Below are 20776 nucleotides of genomic sequence, written 5' to 3' on the forward strand. Positions count from 1 at the left end.
CAATAGAACGAATATCTCAAACGTTCGGCTGTCTTCTTAGTTCGCAGGTGACTTCCCCACAAGCTAGAATGAGCTAAGTCCAAAATTTGTTTTCTTCTTTCTTTGGGAACGACCAACTAGTAAACTCTTTCCCCTAGAACTTTATCTTTATGATGCAAAATGTTGTCAATAACAATAAAGTTATTACTTCCGTTCTTAACATTTTGCCAGCATGTTTTTAAAGATGGGTCATTCATTTGTTGCACTCGAAACAGTTCTGAATCCGAAGCACATTGATCGTGTCCCGTGCTATCTTTGGAATCATCCTTACCTGTATCTTCATATACAAGCGCACAACATTCTATTATCTTAATTAAGACACAATAACACGCCGAATAAATACTAATTCAGAAGTCAAACAACAAAAATCAGCGTTAATTTACAAAATTTTCACAGGACTAGTTTCGATGGTTTTACCGAACCATCATCTTCAGCTGCAAAACCGCAAATGAACAAGATAGGAAATAATGTTTAGATAAGATAAGAAAGCCTGGACAAGAATAAGCAAGTGGCGCCATCTGTTGGCGAAACCAGAACTAAAACATAATTTCTCTAAAAGCCGAAGGCAAATTTGGATTGGAACGATCCTAATTCCAATCCAAATTTGCCTTCGGCTTTTAGAGAAATTATGTTTTAGTTCTGGTTTCGCCAACAGATGGCGCCACTTGCTTATTCTTGTCCAGGCTTTCTTATCTTATCTAAACATTATTTCCTATCTTGTTCATTTGCGGTTTTGCAGCTGAAGATGATGGTTCGGTAAAACCATCGAAACTAGTCCTGTGAAAATTTTGTAAATTAACGCTGATTTTTGTTGTTTGACTTCTGAATTAGTATTATATTATCTTCTTAACAGTTTCATTACATTTTTCATTAATTAGGTTTTCCCTATCATGGTTAAGTATTTCGTCAAAATTTTCAGTTTCATGAAAAGGCATTTCACCGAAACTATCATTAGCAAAGTTTACATTTTTACATTCAAAATCAAACTTTCTTTTATCATCTCCCCTTAACTCATTAAAAGCACTTAACGACAAGAGTAAATCATTACATAACTTATCCACCATTGCACATGTTATAAAAATAGGTGACCTAAATTTATCATTTTCAGAATATATTGCTAAAGGTAGGTTAATGAGAGGAGCTTTTAAAGCTTGCCCGAAAGCTGACGTGAGGATAACACTTCCATGTGGCGTACAGTATTTTTCTGGTACAATGTCGGTCTTGACAATGGTCAATTGCGTGCCTGTATCTGCTATTGCATTAATTAATTTACCATCACATATAAGTTTAGCGGTTGGCAAGTCATCTATTAATTCTTTAACTTCTTGATTCGCAGTAAAATATTTAGAACAAATCTTTGCAGTTACGGCGTTAGAATTATTCTTAATTTCTTCTTTAGCAACCCTTTCCTTATCTTCATGCAACAATATATTATGATACTTAGAATTACATTTTGAACATTTTAATTGGGAAGAGCAATTTTTTATTCTACAATTCCTTTCGAAACAAAGAAAGCACCGATTAGAAGCCCTTAAACTCTTTTTCCTTTCTTCCGGAGACATAACGCATTTTTCCGAAGCATGATTTTCGCTTTCGCAAAATAAGCAAGGGAAAGTTCGAACAACTGCAATTTTGCTTACATTAGGGAAATAGCTGGCGCCAAATTTGTTGGCGTTGAATGAATTCCGAGTGTGGAAGTTGTTTCGCTTTTCATTTGGTTGTGAATGCCTTCCAAGAGAATTAGCGTGACTCTTAGAATAAAATAGATTTAATGAAGTTCGATCGCGACTTTCAATTTCCCGTTTTAGAAATTTCATGAGGTTGTCGACATTAAAAGTTTCCTCATCTGCGTTTTGACGAGCAAAATCAAGCGTTATATCCTGAGGTATGCATTTCATTAACAAAGGGTATAGTAACTTTCCATACGATTCGGTCTTGAACCCTATCGAATTTAGTGACCTTACTTGTACGTTGCAGGTATCATATAATTCCCTCAAAGAATTAATGTCATTAGAACTTCGGACAGGCCGTAAATTTAAAAGTTTATGCATGTAAGAATTAATAAGGAGATCTTTTCGACCATACCTCTCCTTGAGAATTTTAAAAGCTTCGTCGTAGTTTTCTGGAGATAAAGAAAAGCCTTCTATTGTTTTTAAAGCTGCAGCGCCTAACAGGCTAAGCAAGTAATTGAACTTATCTACTTTAGATAGTTTTTCGTTTTGATTTATTGCCGTGTCAAAAGAATTGTAAAATGTCTGCCACATTTCAGCATTCCCATAAAATTTATCAATCATAATCTTCGGCAATTTAACATTATAATCAGAAATTTTATCGACACCAGAAATAGATAAATTGTTACTATCATTAGAAGAACCATTAGAAACTAGCGAATTATTGCTATTTCTTTTTTCTTTCAATAATTTTGTGCCTCTAAAGCTCCATTTCGAAATTTTTTCTTCGTATTCCAAGGCACTTTCGATTTCGGTTTCAATGTCATTAACATCAGTCAAAGTTTTAATTTTTTCGTCTAACGCTCTCAAAGAAATAGCTTTTACTTTTAAAATTTCCAGTGATTCTTCAAGGTCTTCAAGGTTACCGGCTGCAATTAATGATTCAATAGCATTTGTTACTTTAGTAATGGCTGAACGAATAATTTTCCGTTCTTTCTTAGATTTCGTAAGCTCTTCAGCCATTTTTGTAACCTTGAATTCCACTTTACCACAAAATAAATTCAACAAATTTCTTACCTTTCTGAAGACTCACTTACGCATTTATCCGTGAACTTTGCAGAATGACACATCCTCCTGTTCTGACACCACCGTCATATCCTTCTTTTTCTTGGGCGTGTAGCTTCTGGATATGTATTTGAATCCTACCGTAGACGTATCGTATTGTGTGCGTGGCATAAAACAGCCATTTCAACGGCACAAAACTTTATTAACACACAAATAAAAATAATAAGTACAAACGATGAACACACAAGTATCACTTTGTATCTTGCATCTAAGCTGACATACAGCACATTTCCTTCGTTACTTCGCTACTCCTACTAACTACTCTTCTCTAGTAAGTCTCATAAGAGAGAGGCGTTGCAGGCCGTTCGGCTGAACTGCGCATGCGTGGTCATCACGTCATGACAGTGTTTTTCAGAAAGTCAAATCAAAGTCTTCAGATTACTATAGGCACTTCAAAATTATGGCGTTCTTCTTTTCATTTATATCATAAGATGTGGCGTTATCACCGCATGTAAGGAATGAGAAGATTTTAGCGAATTAGAGCATTTTTCACAGCTATCGTTACCTTGGTTATGGGTCGTGGTTTGGGGAAAGAAATGGCCTTGAAATGCCTATTCTAAAGTAGTAGTCTAGAGACAAACATGCTGATACGCATAGCAACAGCACGTTAAAAGAAAGCCTTCTTTCATTGTACCATTAAGTTTTAATTTTATGCAATCCATACATTCTCCCACAAAAGCAAGTTTGTTATTATATGTTAAATTATAAAAGTTATATTCTTGTTCCATACTGCATAATAAACTTCTAAAGAAGGAAGACCTCGTAATATGTCTCTTCAAATACACTGATATTTCTTGGTTCTAAATTAATGCCAAACAAAATAAAATATCATGAATTATTAATGCTTGTGTTGATATATGTCTTCTGTCAATATGTTAGATTTTATATAATTTGTTTCATAAGATACATTCTTTTAAATTTCCATTGTCTCACAAATGTGTGCAAGTACTTTTAGTTCCTGAAAATGATGTCAAAAGTTTTAAATACACTAAACATGTTTTCGTTTGAAGTATGTTGTTACCTATATATTTAGTCTTCTTTATAAGAAAATTTTGTTTTCCAAAAATAAAGTAATTAAAACTAAAATTTCATCTTTTGGGGCAAACATTCATGTCACAAAAGGCTTCGAACTCTGATGAAAGACAAATAATTTCATCTGCAAGAAAACAGTACGTGCACTTATGATATTATTTTGCATTGAAACATAACAGGAAAATGTGTTAAAATAAACTTGAACAATTGTCTTCTTGAACTTTTTAATAGGATTTTCTTGGAATTTATGTTTGCTGGAATATTTTATTATCATTGTTTCTTCAGGAAAACATATGTGATTAAAATTTATCATTGTTTCTTCAGGAAAACATATGTGATTAAAATTTACAAATTTTTCTTAATCTGTAACTAGGAGCAGTAAAACATATTAGTGCTGAGATCTTTATAAAATGAATGATTTTCATCTGATGTAGTAAAATAGTATTTAAAACATGGCGGAAATACAAATTAAAGACTGGAGAATCATCCATTGATGCCATGTGAAATGCAACAATATTACCGAAAGTAATTAAAATAATAGACAACTGGGCGTTCATAAACATGAAATAGAGCTTTTTTTTACTATGCAGAATATCTATTAATCAAAAGATTGTTAAAATATTCAGTAAGATAGATGTAATTCTCAAGTGACATGTTACAAATTCTACATCAGTCAAAGAACCGAAACTTCCTTTCTCAAAATCTGCTATAAATAGGAATTCTGAATACTGGAATAGATTAATATTTGATGAAAGAGACTAATTTAACATCTTCATATTCTAACGCTTATAAAAGCCGAAGTAAAACTTTGAAAACTAGATGTTACTTCTATCAGTAGAAAAATGGCGAAATAGGCGTTACGAAATGGGGTTGTATATTGCATTTTTTTTCCAAACCGTAAACTTAAACTGTTTGATGTTATAATGGATGATTATAAAAGAAATGATATTTTGAAGTGAAATTGTAAATCTTCAGCACAGAAACTGAAAAAATGATCCAAAATTCTATTAAGTCAATGACCTCAAGCAATGAATGCGCGACTCTGACTATATTTTAATGTATTTAAATATTCTAAAACCACACGAAAGATATTAAGTAAGAAATAAAATAAATTCGAAAACAAAATTGAAATCAGTAATACAAAATGAATAAAGAAAAACTAGACAAGAAGTAATAAAAAAAATAGCGAAACTCATGACAAAAACGTGAAACTATATTTTTGAAAGTTTGAATAATTCATCAAAATATTAGAAAAGTTTAAATTTTTTTTGTTTTAAATGATAGAATTAAAAAAAAAAACCTTAAAAAAGAAAAGCAGTTGCTTTATAAACCTGTAAGACAAGAAAAAATGCTCTTGCCCGAGAGGTCCCCCTTTTTTATATACCAACCTATTATTTTTTACCAAGTTATTATTCCTTCTCTCCTTCTCAAGTATGTGTATTTTGTGGCATACAAACGTATTATGCGTCCTCTCGTACCAAAAGAATACATGCATATTTTTGGGTGTACATCCCTTTCTTGTTCTCAAAGAATATATATATGGTTTTGGGTATAAAAACGTATTGTACATCCTTTTCATGCCCAAAGAATATAAGAATATTTTTGGGTGTACAAACAAATTATACATTCTCTTGTTCTCAAAGAATATACGTATGTTTTTGGGTATACAAATGCATTATAAATCCTCTCGTGCCCACATAAATATGCGTATATTTTCGGAGCACGCTGCTGGGACCTTTTAAGGCCAATGTAATACTGGGAGTATGAACAGGCAGTTCCAATGATAAAACGCTGAAGGATGAAAAAAATGAAGGGATTTGCTCCCTAAATATCTTTGACGTCTTCAAAAACACTTAGAAAACATGAAAAATTCAAAAAAATGGGTTTATTTATAATCCGAACCTAAAAACGAAATTTCAGAACCGGGATTCTAATCTCTGTTTTCCAGTGAGTGACGAAACACAGTTTATTTCACGTTGACTTCTGGAAGTGAAATCTCGGAGCCATTTGCATAATTTATGTTTATTTAACGTTTTTAGTGGCCGCGTTTTAAGGAAGAATTCGGAGCTATGTTTCGTTAAGCCTCCTGTATTTTTAAACTTAAGTACGTTGTTAAACTCGAAACCCTCTAAATGTTCTTTACGTATTTGTTTAATGTTTTAAAAGTTCTCAATACTTCCGAAGTTCACACTCTGATTGTTTCTATATTAAGAATGTAGTGTAAATAAACATATATATAAATTATACTGACAGAAATATTACAGAAAATTCGGTTACTTCAGATAAAATTAGTTTCTTAAGTAAAATCACTTATTAAAAGGCAGGTGGAGATATATAAATGAAGAAACTTCCTACCAAAATGGGAAATAAAAAGGATAAAATGGTGGCACTTGTGAAATGAAATACAGAAATATGAATATTCTGACCAGCTGGGATTACAATTTCGAATATTTGAACAATCCGTATAACTGGGCTCTCCCTTCACAGCTCAAGGGGGTCAGTAGCGTATCGAGAGCGGGACAAGGCGGTCTATCATCACCAGGCGCCGCCCGAAGTGAAGCCCCAAATGGTCCGAAAGACAAGCAAGATTTTCCAGAAGATTAAAATTTTTATTTTGATCGATTTCTGGGAAATTATTTTAAATTAATAATGATTGTATTATAATTAATTATTTTCTTTTTGTGTCTATCTTATAAAATATGTTTAAATAAATAATGTTTGCTGTAAATCAGTGAAATATCTCTGTATGCGAAACGTTCTTTCTTCTTTTTTCCTGAACACTTTTTTTCTAATATAGTGAAATATTTTTTATTTTTTTTAAACGAACTGCCCTTACAGCTCACGCTTGTTATTCTAAAGTGATAACAAACAATACACTGTAGTCTTTTTGTGTACGGTAATCCCTTCGACCGTGAACCATCATTAATTAGACAGCCAAACTTTAATAATCAACTAATAAGTGACATCAAAAGAAATAAATATTATGGACTTTTATTTGATTCGACGCCTAATGTCGCTCATCGAGAACAAATGTCACAAGTATGTAGGGATATTGATTTTAGGAGCGGAAACGTTTCTATCATAGAATCTATTTTGGTATTTATTGAAATACATGCCTCAGTCAAAAATACAATTTTAGAAAAATTAAATTCCGATCAGATTTTATTACCAAACTGTAGATAAAAATATTATGATAACGCTGCCGTGATGTCAGGTCATATATCTAGCGTTCAACAAAAAATTATGGAAAAACATAATGAAACAATTATTTGAAAACTGGGATAACCACTGACTAAATTTAGTAGGAGTTACCGCATCTAAACAAGATCCAGTCACTGTAACATGTTTTGGAATAACTGAAAACATATATCTCTTTTTCTCACGTTCAACATTACGATGGGAATTAAAAAAAGGCTTAAAGAATTAAAGAAAACCGTTAAACATGAATCTGAAACAAGATGGAGTGCCAGAACACAAACGGTTAGTGTTACTGTCGATGGGCTGAATGAATTAATAGAGCTATTAGAAAAATTAGTACAGGATAGCTCTACCATAAATGACACCAGAAGTGAAGCTAACATTTTATTGCAAAATACATTGAATTTTAATTTCATAACTTAAGTCCATTTCTGGCATAAACTCTTGAAGAGAATTTATCATGTGCAGCTCAGATTACAAGATCCTAAAATGAATTTTAGAGAAGCATTCTGTGATCTTGAATCATTAGCGCTTGACTTGCAGAAATTCGATACGAGATTCGTGAAGAGGTAATAGAAAACGCGTTCCTGATTGTCTGCAGCAGGAAATACGACTAAGCGATCTTTATTTAAAATTTGGATATTTATTGGACGTTCAAAATTGATTAAACAGAGATAATATTGATAACGATCTTGAAGAAAATTATAAAATTTGGGCCTTATTTTATAATACAAATTTTAATGGAACAGAAGTCTATGTCGAAAAATGTGACTGCAAAATGTTGCACTGCAGTAGAAAAGAAGCTGAACCTAAAACTCCATTAGAGCTTCTTACGTTCATAATCTCGTAAGGAGAAAATGTTTTTCCAAATCTGACAGTCACACTTCAAATATTCCTGACTATTTCAGTGTCAAATGCTAGCTGTTCAGCAAATTAAAATGAATTTTGGCATATCTGCGATGAACGATGGGACAAGATCGCCTAAGAGACTTAGCAGTTTTAAATGCGGAAAGAGAAAAATTTGAAATGATCGACTTCGATGATTATAAAATCTGAAATGATCGATGAAGAAACATAAATTTGCTTCAAAATGCTAAGGCAAAAAAAATTGTAATAGTAATAAATTGTATTAATGTATTAGAGTATTATATTATTATTAACAAATATATCTACTTATATATAATCTATATTAACTTTTTTCATTGTTTAAAAAGTGCATGTTCTTAAAACAATTATATAAATATGTAAAATAAATAATATATTTTAAATTCTAAATGAGCGTATATCTGATTTTTCCACTGACACAGACAAATTTCAGAATGAATTTTAGTCTTGATTTTTTTTTAACTAGATTTTTTTTCTCTGAAATTTAAAGCCTAATATGAGCCTGTCATCCCGATAAACTATGTAGTTAAGTAGTGACTATTCTTATATAATAAGGCATATATTGAATTTTATTATTATTTGTATTATATTCTTATTACGAGTGTATTCTATATATTATATAACTATATGTTTTTCGGGGGAAGGGCGCCAAAACGTATCGTACCGCGGGCGCTAGTTATGTTCGCTACGCCGCTGAAGGAGGTATATTGTTTTCAATTATGATGCAAAAACATGTCATCCTGGCAAACTGATGTCTAAATAACTAACCGTACTTCGGAAACTGATGGAGAAGGTAGAAAAAAGTGTAGGTACAGCAATTATCATCCATGAAATTTGGCAAGTGTTGCCGTTGCATAAAATAAAGGACCGTATATCCACTTATCTTCAATGCGTCTCGTACATAGCAAGTTCTTAGAATACAGCCATTTGGCAAAGTACCAGATATTTACATTGGTGTGCAAAACTTAAGCAACAATGCAAATTTTAATCAGATAACCATGCAGTTTCAGAAAAGGGGTTCTTGCTATCCGTACAGTGAACACGAAATTCATTAGAAAGGTCATGCATATGCAAATGTTCGGAAAAAAAAACATCACAGGCTACATGATCGTACGCAAAACGCGTACGCTCTGCTCGAGACTACCATAAAAGGAAGGACGAAGACGCAATTAAAGACATTCGTTGCAAGTACAAATGAAATCTTTCGTGAAATATGGCTAGAAGAAATCATCTGGATGAATTCACGAGTGGAAGAAGGATAGGAAAGCTGGAGGAGGGGCATAGTGTGACCAGTGTGGCTGAAGATTTCGAAGTCAACAAAAGTGTCGTTTTGCGGGCTTGGAAAGCCTTCCAAACCATAGGTACAGCTATTAGAAAGGTTGGTGGTGGCCGCTCCAGGACAAAAACTGCAGCAGATAACCGATATATCGTCCTACAGGCGAAAAGAGCCCAAAACCAGTCAGCAAGTTCCACAGCTCAGCAACTGTGTACAGCAACCGGCGACAATTGTCGTGGTTTACTGTGTGCAGACACCTTCACAAAGATGCCCTATTCGCCCGCCGTCCTGAACGCTGCATCCCTTTGAAAGTTGGCCATCGGCGCTACCGTTTAGAGTGGTGCAAGGAGCGCAAACACTAGGCATCTCATCATTGGAGTCGTGTCCTCCTTACAGATGAGAGTCGTTTTAGTGCCCCAAGCGATTCTCAACGCCAACTTATTTGGAGAGAGGTAAGGACACTGTTTAATCTCAGTAACATCACGGGAAAATCATAAATTACCATTATGGTGTCCTGGAGATCTCGTCTGGGTAGGCATTATGCTGAACGGACGGACAGAGCTCCACGTTTTTTCGACAGAAATTCTGTAACCGGAGAGAGATCGCTATTGTCAGGAGGTGATCCTTCCCTATGTGCGTGTGTTCCGAGGTGCAATTGGACTAGACTTCGTTTTTATGGACGACAATGCACGGCGATATCGACACTGCTGTTCAGAAGCTACTGAAAAGTGAAGATATCACTCGAATGGATTGGCCAGAGTACTCCGCTGATTTAAATCCCATAGAACATGTATGGGATGCTTTGGGGAGACGCTTTGAGGCACGATTACATCCTCCGGCGAACACCCAACAACTGAAACAGATGCTGATTGAGGAATGGACACTCTCACCTCAAGATCTGTTGGACAATCTGGTGCAGAGTGTGGGAAGACGGTGAGAAGCAACCATTTCAGTAAGGGAAGGGCATATCCCATACTAAGGAACATCTGCTTGTTGTTCTTCCTCTTATACAGAAAATCATGTGTAACGATACTATGAGTTCAATAAAGCCTGTTTTTGTTTAATTCCATACTGTACGCATTGTATTCATTTTTAGCGCAATTATGCTTTCGTCATCGTTTAAATACAAAATGCTGTCTCTTATTTCTGAATTTCATGTCTCTCAGATGACCTCTCGTGGATTTATGTCAAAAAGAACACCTGTTGCTTAAGTTTTGCACACCAGTGTAAATTATCTTTAAAATTAAATAATTCTACTCTTGATTAGTAAACGGCGGAATTTAAAATCAACACAAGCCCTTTTTAATGATTTAAATATTTATTAAAAAACTTTTTTTCATATAATGTGTCTAATAGAATTTAAAATTAATGTAAAGTATAATATTATATAATATAATTTTTATAAGCATTTTCAGGTTTATCGTAATTGATAAAAGTTGTTTCTAATGCCACGTATAATGGTATTGGTAAGGAATCTTGTTATATTACACATCTTTTTCATTTTAATATTTTTACATTTGAATTTTTAAACATTTTTTCAATTAGAACATTTTTGATTGTCAACTGTTATCTGAAATTTTCACGGGTTCTGATTTATCCACCACCCTTTTTGTGTGTCAGTTATGTTGATACCTGGCTTTTATTTTCGCAATTTTCGATCACAGACATACATTTATAATTATAAAATATGTTTCAAATGACGCAAATATTCATGTTTGTTTCATTTTTTAGTTGAAAAAATCAGCTTTGTAAAAACCGTGAAATTGAATTTTTTATATGTTCCTCATATTGCCATACTTATGTTTGAAAAATAAAACAAAAACTGTTTGACTCCTGTGTGGCAAAAAGTGGCTGAGATAATTGACCGCGTGAATTTGAAAGTTCAAAATCATATTCAGGGGCCATATACAAGTTGAAGAGTAGCATGTTTGCATACTTAACTAAAACTGAAATATCATTTAGAAAAGTTTCTGAGTTTGATAGATTAAATGAGAAGCATTTCTATGCAGCATGTTGTGAAAATTGTTGATCAATATACATGTTTTATAAAATAGAACTCATTTACAAATTTTATAGAATTCGTGTTCTGAAAAATACTGGCAGACTTCTACTCAGTATCGGTAAATAGCCAAATCGTAATATTATTTGCAGGAATTAAAAACTAAAAATATTTCTAGTTTAATGAATTTTTTGTATGTTTGTTGGATAATGTTTCTAAATTAATAAGATTTCAAGAATATGAATAACGTATTTTTACCTTTTGAAAATTTATAAATTATTTGTATGAAAATTCTATCGGTATGTCATTTGTAACAAAATTATAAATTAAAGAATATTGCAGATTAATAAATCACAAACAAATGTCACTGAATGACATTAACATCAAATTCAAATTATTCTAATTTATTTATTAACCGAGCCTTCAATGCAAGTTGAAAATAATGTCAAAAATTACAAATTTTGAAGTTAAACATCTCGGTCAATTTTTGTCGTAAGGGAGTTGAACATTTTGCGTTATAGTTCTTACAACGAATGCAAAAATTTGCTAAATATAAGTACCGGATAAAGGCAGAAAATTTTAGATTTTGTAATTTTTACAAAACTGATTCCTTTAAATCTGAAAATTCCGAAACATGAATATTTGCATCATTTAAAATATTTTTTTAAGTGGAAAGATGTACATACAATCAGTGGATGAGGAAATAAATGGTGGTTTAAGACTTCTGTGGATTCGCTTATTTCTATTAGTTTGATTCATGATCATTACTCATAACTGATTGTGAAAAGCTGAAATTATACGTAAATTGAAATTATGTGTTGTTTTTGAATATTTGAATACATATTGCTGCTAATTTTAATGCTTTATTTTTATAATTTTTCAGCTGCCGACGAGCCTCACGATTAGTAAGTACATTGTTTCTGAAATTACTTACATTGAAGTTACATCTGAAATTAGTCATATTTATATTGTCTAGTTTTGCTTCTTTGCATGGAATATTGGTTTATTAACATTTCAGATTATGTGTAGTTTTTGCAGTTATCTTATACTTCAGGTTCTTGGAATTAAATCTTAATGCGTAATATTCGAATTATTAAAGTTATTAAACTAAAGGTAATCGAACTTTTTTCGAAACTATTTCTTACATACTAGTTGAAATCTTTTCATGTAATTAAGAAACGGTTTCATCAAGAACTTTAGAAGTAAATTTTAAGTTTAAAAATTCTTAAAAAATTCATGTTAAACATACTTCACACATTGAAAGAACTTTCCCCTTTATTAGAATAGTCACTAATAGTGTAAAATTAGAAAAAAAATTAGACTTTGAATTTTTTGTCTAATTTTCAACAGTAATTATTTAAAAATTATTTTGCTTTTTAAATAATTTTTACAAATCTGCAATCGATTTTGACACATAAAATCTTCACATGTTTTTGTATTTAACCCACAAAATTTCAGCTATTATGTGGTAGGTACTTATTTGTAATAATGGAAGTGTTTTAATTCAGTTTTTAACAGTCTCTGAACACATTCTACATTTCGTGAATATTGAAAATATTCATTAGCATCACAGCAAGGAAAAAATTATCCATCCAAGCTGTCGTAAAAAAATCTTGTCAAAAAGACTACACATTTAGGTTTGCAGTTTTGTGGCTATTCATGGTGGTTGCTATATTTGCTGTCGTTATGTTTCATTTATAAAACAGTGAAGATAACAATAATAGCTCTTCCTTTAGGATAAGTGAAAAGCAGTTTTTATTTTCTTTACTATTTCGAGATCTAGCGAAAATGCTGACTAAATATTGGTGCAGGTGTTGACAGTTTGGTATAGCTTGTCTTAGAATGCTAAACTGAATTAATACCTTTACAGTAAATATATCCAAAGCTTTTGAGCCGAAAGAATAGGAGCAATTATTGAGAATTGTATACAACATTTTTCAAAATGTACGAATGGCTTCATAACAAATATGCTATAGGATGGTTTTTTGCAATATAATTTAGCAGCATACTGCGCATTTTTAAATTAAAAATTTTTGCTATGCAACTACAGGAAAAGGCTGCTATGATCTTTGACAGATCTTTGCCATGATCTTTGACAGATCTTTGCCATGATCTTTGACATGATTTAGTTAAAGCTAATATTAACATTCTAATAACTGCCAATATTCACGTTACCATAATGATGACATTTATATGTGCATAACATGAAATTTGTTTTAACGTTGTTCTTGCCTCTTGCTAAAAGTTCAGATAAAAGATTCTAATTTAGGAAAAGTAGCATTTTTAAAACTTTCGCTGTTTGAACAATATACGGCTTTTAATAGTTCAATTATTAAAAGTCGTATATTGTTTAAACAGTTAATTATACAGTTATTCCAATATTTTGAAATGATAAGAATTCTGGAAGTACATTTTAATTTTTAGATAACTGTAACTGTGTAATTAATATATAATCAAACTATAATTTTAAAATAACTGTATAATTAATATATAGTATACATAAAACCAAAGTATAATTCTAAATTAATAAAAGTGCCAGACTTACTAACAGGAATAAAATTTAATATAAATCAAAACTGAAACAAAAACAAAGAATAAAATAAGAAATAGTTGAAAACCTTTTGGTCTTTTTCAGAGATCAGCCAAAAACGTTTTCACACAGCCACGTTATATGTATGCATATATGTATACTATGTATGTACTATATATATAAAAATTTTTAATTAATCATCAAGATATAATATATATATATATATATTATATCTTGATGATTAATTAAAAATGTTTTTAATTTAAGCCATTTGTATTGGGATTTTTTAATGAACTTGCAATTATTATTTTAAATTATTGCAATTATTAGTTTCTTTACCACTAACATTTCGATTTCTTTCATGAATTTGTTTTGATAATCATCCGGATGTAATTCAGAAACGTGATTCTCTTGAAAATATTTTGGCTGCTTCTTTAAAGAGACCAAAACATTTTCCACTTTTTATTTATTCTTTTGTTTCACTTTTGATTTAAATCAAATTTTATTTTGGTTAGTAAGTCTGCATCTATTATTGATTTAATTATTTTAATTATCGCTTGATTAGTTAGTTAATTTTGCAGTATACTATTCGACTTTAATAATTAATTATTTAAATTTTGCAATTTCTGAACCTTAAAATTTTATATATATATGTCTGTGTATAAGCTAAAAAATATGTAAATCAGAATTATAATTTAAATTAGCAAAAATTTCTTAATTCCTCATTTTTCATTTGATTATTTCCTCTGGGTATTCTAGAAATAGTGGTAACTTTTTCTGGACTGCGTCATTTCTAGATTATTGCATGTCATATGACTTGAATAACGCTGATGACGTAGCTATTTCGGAACTCGAACTCAAAATTTCGTGAACCGAAACTTTCTTTTGATGAGCTTCTCTACTGAATAACTGCGCACTTTGTCTCTAACTCTGTGAGTATTTAATCTGCCTTGGCTGTTAAATTTACTCTTCATTATGGATTTAATTATAGTCGAATTAGCAAACGAATAAGCAGCTTTAGGTGTATGATTATGCCAGGAGTATCTAATTTCTTAGCGCTTTATATGAAAGCAAAGAAAATCATGTAAAATATTTCAAAGTGCTTTGTAATGCTTTAGTTGACGTTTCTTATATCAATCTGCTTAAGCAATTTATCTACTAACGAATCAGTGTAAATGGAAGTATTGGTACATTTCCTTTTTTAAAGGTATAATCTGCATACATCTTTCGCCACGTGAAAAGTGAGGAAATAATAATACAGCGCTTTCCAATCTTTCTTGCCGCTCTCTATCTTTAGTTCTTCATTTCCTTCATCTCTGTTTTCTCTCTTTCATTTCTGCAAGATCACTCACCATGTGTCAGAGAAGAAACTTAAAAACAAAAAGAGAAAAGCTCCTCACTCAGGCTACTAACAATACGATCGTCTGCTCTAATAAGTTTCTTGGCAACACAACAGAACTTTTGGCTTACCTAGAATATCTAAGTCAGATAAATTGGGGGAGTGAAAGGGGGGCAAGATAGAAGTTCAGTGTATGGAAGGTGGTTTGCCGGAATGTAAGTTGATGCCTCACACTATCGTGTGTGCTGCTTCTCTTGAATGCAGTCTAATAATAGAATTCAGGCATTGGCTATGAGCGGCGTAAGCTGAGGTGTATTTCAGGGAGATGGAAAAAAAGATGATTTTTATCCCTCATACATGTTTATTTACTTGCCATCTTATTCTTTCTTTCCTTTTCTTCTGCTACATATTTCTTGTGTCTTTAGCTTGAGCTCTAAACTTCATTTAGTCTGATTTGAAGATTGCCTCGCCTTTGCTGAATAAGTTTTATGGTTTTATTTATAAATCATGTTCAGTTTCGCAAAAGAATATTGGTTTGATAACTGTTATTTTTAAAAATGTAGAGATGCTGTAGAATTAATTTTTTGAAGAAGGGGGTTAAGAATTCTAGAATAAAATCTTCATATTATGTAGCTGACTAATAAAGAAATTATTTTCCGTTTTCATTAGCCAGAAAGGGCTACTATTCGTCGTATCACTTTTGATGTTCGTATCACTTTTCAAATAAACAGATGCCACGACGTCGGTTAACTCTAGAACCGAATTCTAGGAAAAATGGTGCTCCGAATCAGTCGTATTGTTCAAGGTTGCCAGAGTTTAATTGAAGCGCTTTTTAGAATGCCATGTGATTGGAAGTTTCGTAACTCTTAAAGCAAAGAATGAAAATTTAAATTTTCCGTTATATGGGACAATAAAATAGTTAAAAAAGAATAAATAACAGGAGAGAGGAACAAGAATAGATTGGTTAACATTGACGTTAGATCATATAAAACTGAAAAAAGAAAAATTTGGGCGACTTTAAAATCTAAACCTGTTTAGATTTTTAAAACATTTGTTTATTCATTCGTTTTAAATCTCCGGGAATTTACATACTTGTTGGTGTTTCAGTTAGGTTGTAAAATTCCAGATTTTTCTAATTCTAGTTGTGGTTTACTGACATGGTGCTGGGAAACATCCGAAGTTTCTAGAGAAATTTTATCAGCTATTAAACTTTGCGCTGTAGAATAAAAGTAAAAACAGTTTCTGTGATTCTGCTGCTTGTAGAATTGTAAGCTGAACCACAGCTTAACGTCTAATGGAACTTGCACGACTAACTGAGGATTTCAGGGCAAATAAAATTGTTTAAAAATTAGAAGCGCTTAACTCAAATAGTTCAGGTAAAAGGATAATCCATCGATAAATATTATTTTATCAGTTGAGATCCTTTTAAAATAATAATTTAAATATTATGTTATCAGTTGAGATCCTTTTAAAATAATAATTTAAACGGACTTACCTACAGCACATAATGACTATACAATCCATTTTAGTATAATATAGTGTACAACTGGGAACATAACATTATCGCCAAGAGACTAACTCGGAAGAATATCTAGTACTTTAGCTATTCTATACGTATTTTATTTCGATTATCTAGAAAATGTTAACTGTTTTTTATATGTATTCCTAAATTCTTAAATAATTTGCTTATTCTAAATTAGAATGTTTATTTGAAATTGAGAACCAAATGAAGAATGATAATAAACGATCTTATCAACTAATTAAAATCTTACAATTGGAATAGTACCATGTGTTAGATTAATTCCATGGTGGTGTTGTAGTACCATTATGTGAATTTCTTTAATTTTCTCAAGGATTATTTCAGATTCCTATTACGTCATTCTCAAATCAGGAAAAAAATTTTGTAAGGGTTTATGTTAATTAACCATTTATTACAATCTGAAAATTTACTACGTTTTTCTCTAGTCCTCACCAGAATGGAAATTAGTTGCTGAGTATTTAAGCCGAGGATTTGAATACGTTACAGATTTTGGGAACCTTGTTTGCAATTACGTCCTGTCACCAAGCCCGCGAACGTTTATTTCGGCTTTAACCGTTTTGCTAACAGACCTTGTGCGCCATCTTAAGTCGACCATTTTGTATAGTCTTCAACTACGTAGCTTCATTTTGAATTTCAGCCTACATTATTTTAAGTACTCACAAGTGGCAATCATTCCTGTGCAGAAAGCTGAAGGTTACATTATGTTCAAATATGAATGGGTATGTTTGGGTGATGCGATGCAACAAACCACATTAGGGCAACCTGCTTAAAGGAAGGGATGCCTTCATGAAGGACCTTCGAAGGGAAACTAACTCATATACACGTTACTCATAGGGAAAAACACCAAAACACACATGCAGCCAGCCCATTCTACTGGAATCGAACTACTAGTGTCCGCTCTGCCGCCGGTGGGCCCCTAGTACGGTCTGAACAACATTTATTTAAGTTTCTTTAATAGCAAAACCTTACATGCTATTACTCACATTATTTTATATATAGAAACTGTTAACTGTATTTTATTAAAAACTAATTATTGAGCTGAACTCATCAGTCTATTTCCCATGGTATTTGGAGGAAGAGACATACAAGTACCCTCCATGGTTTCAAATTTGCAGATAGCCTCCGCTAATCACTACACCATTCATGGGGCTACACTGCGGGAACTGATGTACAGTAAAGCCTAATTTAAAACACAACTTCAGTTAAGGACAACCGTTTCATTTAAAGGAACTTCATTTAACTGAAACCGTGGTGAAATTGAATCGAGAGTCAGGACCAATTTGTTTTAAACTAGTTCTTTTTTTTTTTTTTTTTTTTGAAATAAATGCATATTTCTGTAAGCAAACAAGTAATCTTCCTATATTGTATGCAAAAACAGTGCCCTGCGAAATAACTAATCACTGTCTATAATATGATTTTATGCACACCTGAGTTTCCCAATCCTTTTCTTCCATCAACCTCTTCTAAAAGAATAGTTTCCTTCATCGACCCTGTTAAAGTTTTCTCTATAATTTACAGCATACAACATAATTATGATATAAATAACTGAATCTAAATAAATGAATGGTGACAGTTAAATTAAGAATATGAACAAAAGTTTTGAAAACAAAACTGTTAATTTAGATTTACGTTTTATTATTTTAATTTTATGAATATAAACACGTTTTCTGGGGAAAAATACAAGATTCTAATTGCAGAAAATTTCGATTTTATTTAAAGTCCCTTGTCATTACTGCGCTTGATGTATTGATGCATTTAATGTTCGTTCGGTAACAACTTTTATTTTAGGATGTTTCTCCTGGATGAATTTCAAATTCCAAAACTTAGCTTACCTATGTGTTTTGAATAAGACTTTATATGATATAGCTTAATATGAATAAACAATTAATTATCAATACTATTAATTAATTTTTTATAATCAATGGAATTCGATTATGCGGGTCATTTGACGGTGTATTTTCGGCTATCGACCCTTTGATCATCATCGACCACTTTTTAAAATTTCATCGACCACGTTAGGAACCCTTCTGATATACTATTAATATGATATGTGGCATAACTATTCGTAAGCGATTCGAGGAAATGAAACTAAAAGATGTCATTCACTTTTGTAATCAATAAAACAATTTAAATGTGGTATTATCAGTGGTAAATTATGAAAAATTTTAACAAAATGCTCTCACTATATCTTATAAAAACAAAATAACAAATTTTAATTAATTGTTCCACTTTTTACAAAAACAGGCGATATACATGTAATTTTGCATGAATAAAAAACTTTAAAATAATATAATAAAGATATTTAAAAAAGATTGAACACAGAAATTGTGTAGACTTGCGAGTTAATTTATTTATATGGCACGATTAATGTCAGAATTTGCAGCGTGTTATTTTCTTTTCTTTTCTTTTTCTTTTTCTTTTTTTTTTTTTAAATTAAGTTTTAAAAACTTGCGAGGATTTTTCAAAATGGTTCTATTCATAATGTTTAGGATTAAATTATCTTAAATATTTCCCGTTGAAAAGAATTCTTTGAAGTCTGAAGATGTTGTACAGTCAAGAAAAATCTTTTTGTCGTGGAAAATATTATTCATCGAGTTTATGTGAATTTCAGCTTCAAAGCTGCTAACAATCCCCATAAGGATGTTAGTTTTCTGTATACTGTTAGAAGCTTCGTTATGCAGTATTTCCGTTAAATCCTATTCAATAAAACTCCAAAAAACATTACTTTTTAATATGGTATTTATATTTTAACAGGAAACTAAATTGTGCGTATACTTTATCTCCTGCTCACAGGCCTGTTATTTCTTTCACGTCTCATGTTAAATAATTTGAAACAGTTGCTTGGTTCATCACTTTAGGTACTGAATAGTGGTTTCAATGCGACTGAAATATATTCTTTGCTGTAACATTAAAATGTTCAGATGCTTTTCTTTAGGTGAATTGCTGCAATTGTTCGAGAGCCAAAAGTTTCGACTCGACGGTCGAAATTCCTGGTTACTTCTGCTTTAATTCCATTGTTGCTTCAAAGGCCGCGTCCTCAAGCCCGAAAGGGGGGGGGTGATAAGGAACGTGAAATAAACTGTAATTGAAAAGAAGAGTTAGAAGAAAAGGTGGGCGAAACTATTTTTATCTCAATCGACGCAACTCTTCTACAGTGGGCGGTTACTTTTAAAAGAGACTCACCATACTTCCCGATCCTCCAATAATATTTTTAACTCCTTAAAGATCTTGGCCAGACGTCTCTAGTCAACGGAACCGTTTTAGACAGATTTAAAAATATATCTTAAAGAGTTTTTTGGCCTGAAAGTCAATAAGCGGACAGAAATATATGAGATGATTTTCGAGCTTGACAAACATGACAGGATGAAAAACAATCTATGGCAGCATCAGCGATTGCCATTCTTATCTGTTTCATCTGGGAAAAATACCCCATAAAGGAGCGTTCGTGGCAAAAACCCAAATTATGTTTTGGACTCGATTATTTCAGTAATACAGTATCCAGGCTAATCTACATACGAGGTTAGAGCTGAGAGACATAATTAAATCGTAGCGATACTAAATTTGCGTTTATGCTGCTAATGTTTCGATAAGCATGCTGATCCCTAAGAGGTAATTATAATATTGATGAGATATAGACTGTTGATCTATTGGATATAATTATAATAAGTTGATGAAAGATAACTACCGTATTTTCCTGTTTTTTTAACTAAAGTTATAGACGAAAAATCAAGAGCGAAACATTATGCCAGCAATTTAATTTCTGAAGTAGGTTCTCACAGTAAGAACATAACAAATGAAACGTATTCGTAGATAAACTGTAACTATCACAACATTATTTCTTTAAAAGAAACATACATTCTAATATGAATGCATAGTAATATTACTATTACAATAACTGACAGTTATTGAGCCGGTGTCCGCTTCAGTCACCTTGTAAAGCTCCGGGAGCACCTCACATAAATGAGCTTTGACCGCAGTTCCCAAGAGGGACATCGGAGGGAGAAGAAGACGGGAACACTGGATTTCGAAAGATCAAACACATCATCAATAGATTAAACTACAATGATCTGAAATGTAAATGTGATTTCAGCTTACATCGTCGATATAACCTGAAACCACAGGTTTGGAATATGCCACGTGTAG

At 32.0% G+C, this 20776-nt stretch overlaps 1 protein-coding gene across 7 annotated transcripts in view; it reads left to right on the top strand.

Moving 5' to 3' along the window:
• Window positions 1-20776, top strand: part of LOC118198052 (twitchin-like) — a 480648-nt gene that overhangs the window by 23623 nt on the left and 436249 nt on the right. For all 7 annotated transcript variants that reach the window (XM_085825414.1, XM_085825418.1, XM_085825417.1 and 4 more), the window contains exon 3: window positions 12108-12129. In XM_085825414.1, coding sequence (XP_085681540.1) covers window positions 12108-12129 — 22 coding nt within the window. The remainder of the gene's footprint in view (window positions 1-12107; window positions 12130-20776) is intronic.

The sequence above is a fragment of the Stegodyphus dumicola genome, chromosome 10 (assembly GCF_044657685.1).
Source record: "Stegodyphus dumicola isolate Sdum_Otavi_A_Nest chromosome 10, ASM4465768v1".
NCBI classification, from domain to species: domain Eukaryota; kingdom Metazoa; phylum Arthropoda; class Arachnida; order Araneae; family Eresidae; genus Stegodyphus; species Stegodyphus dumicola.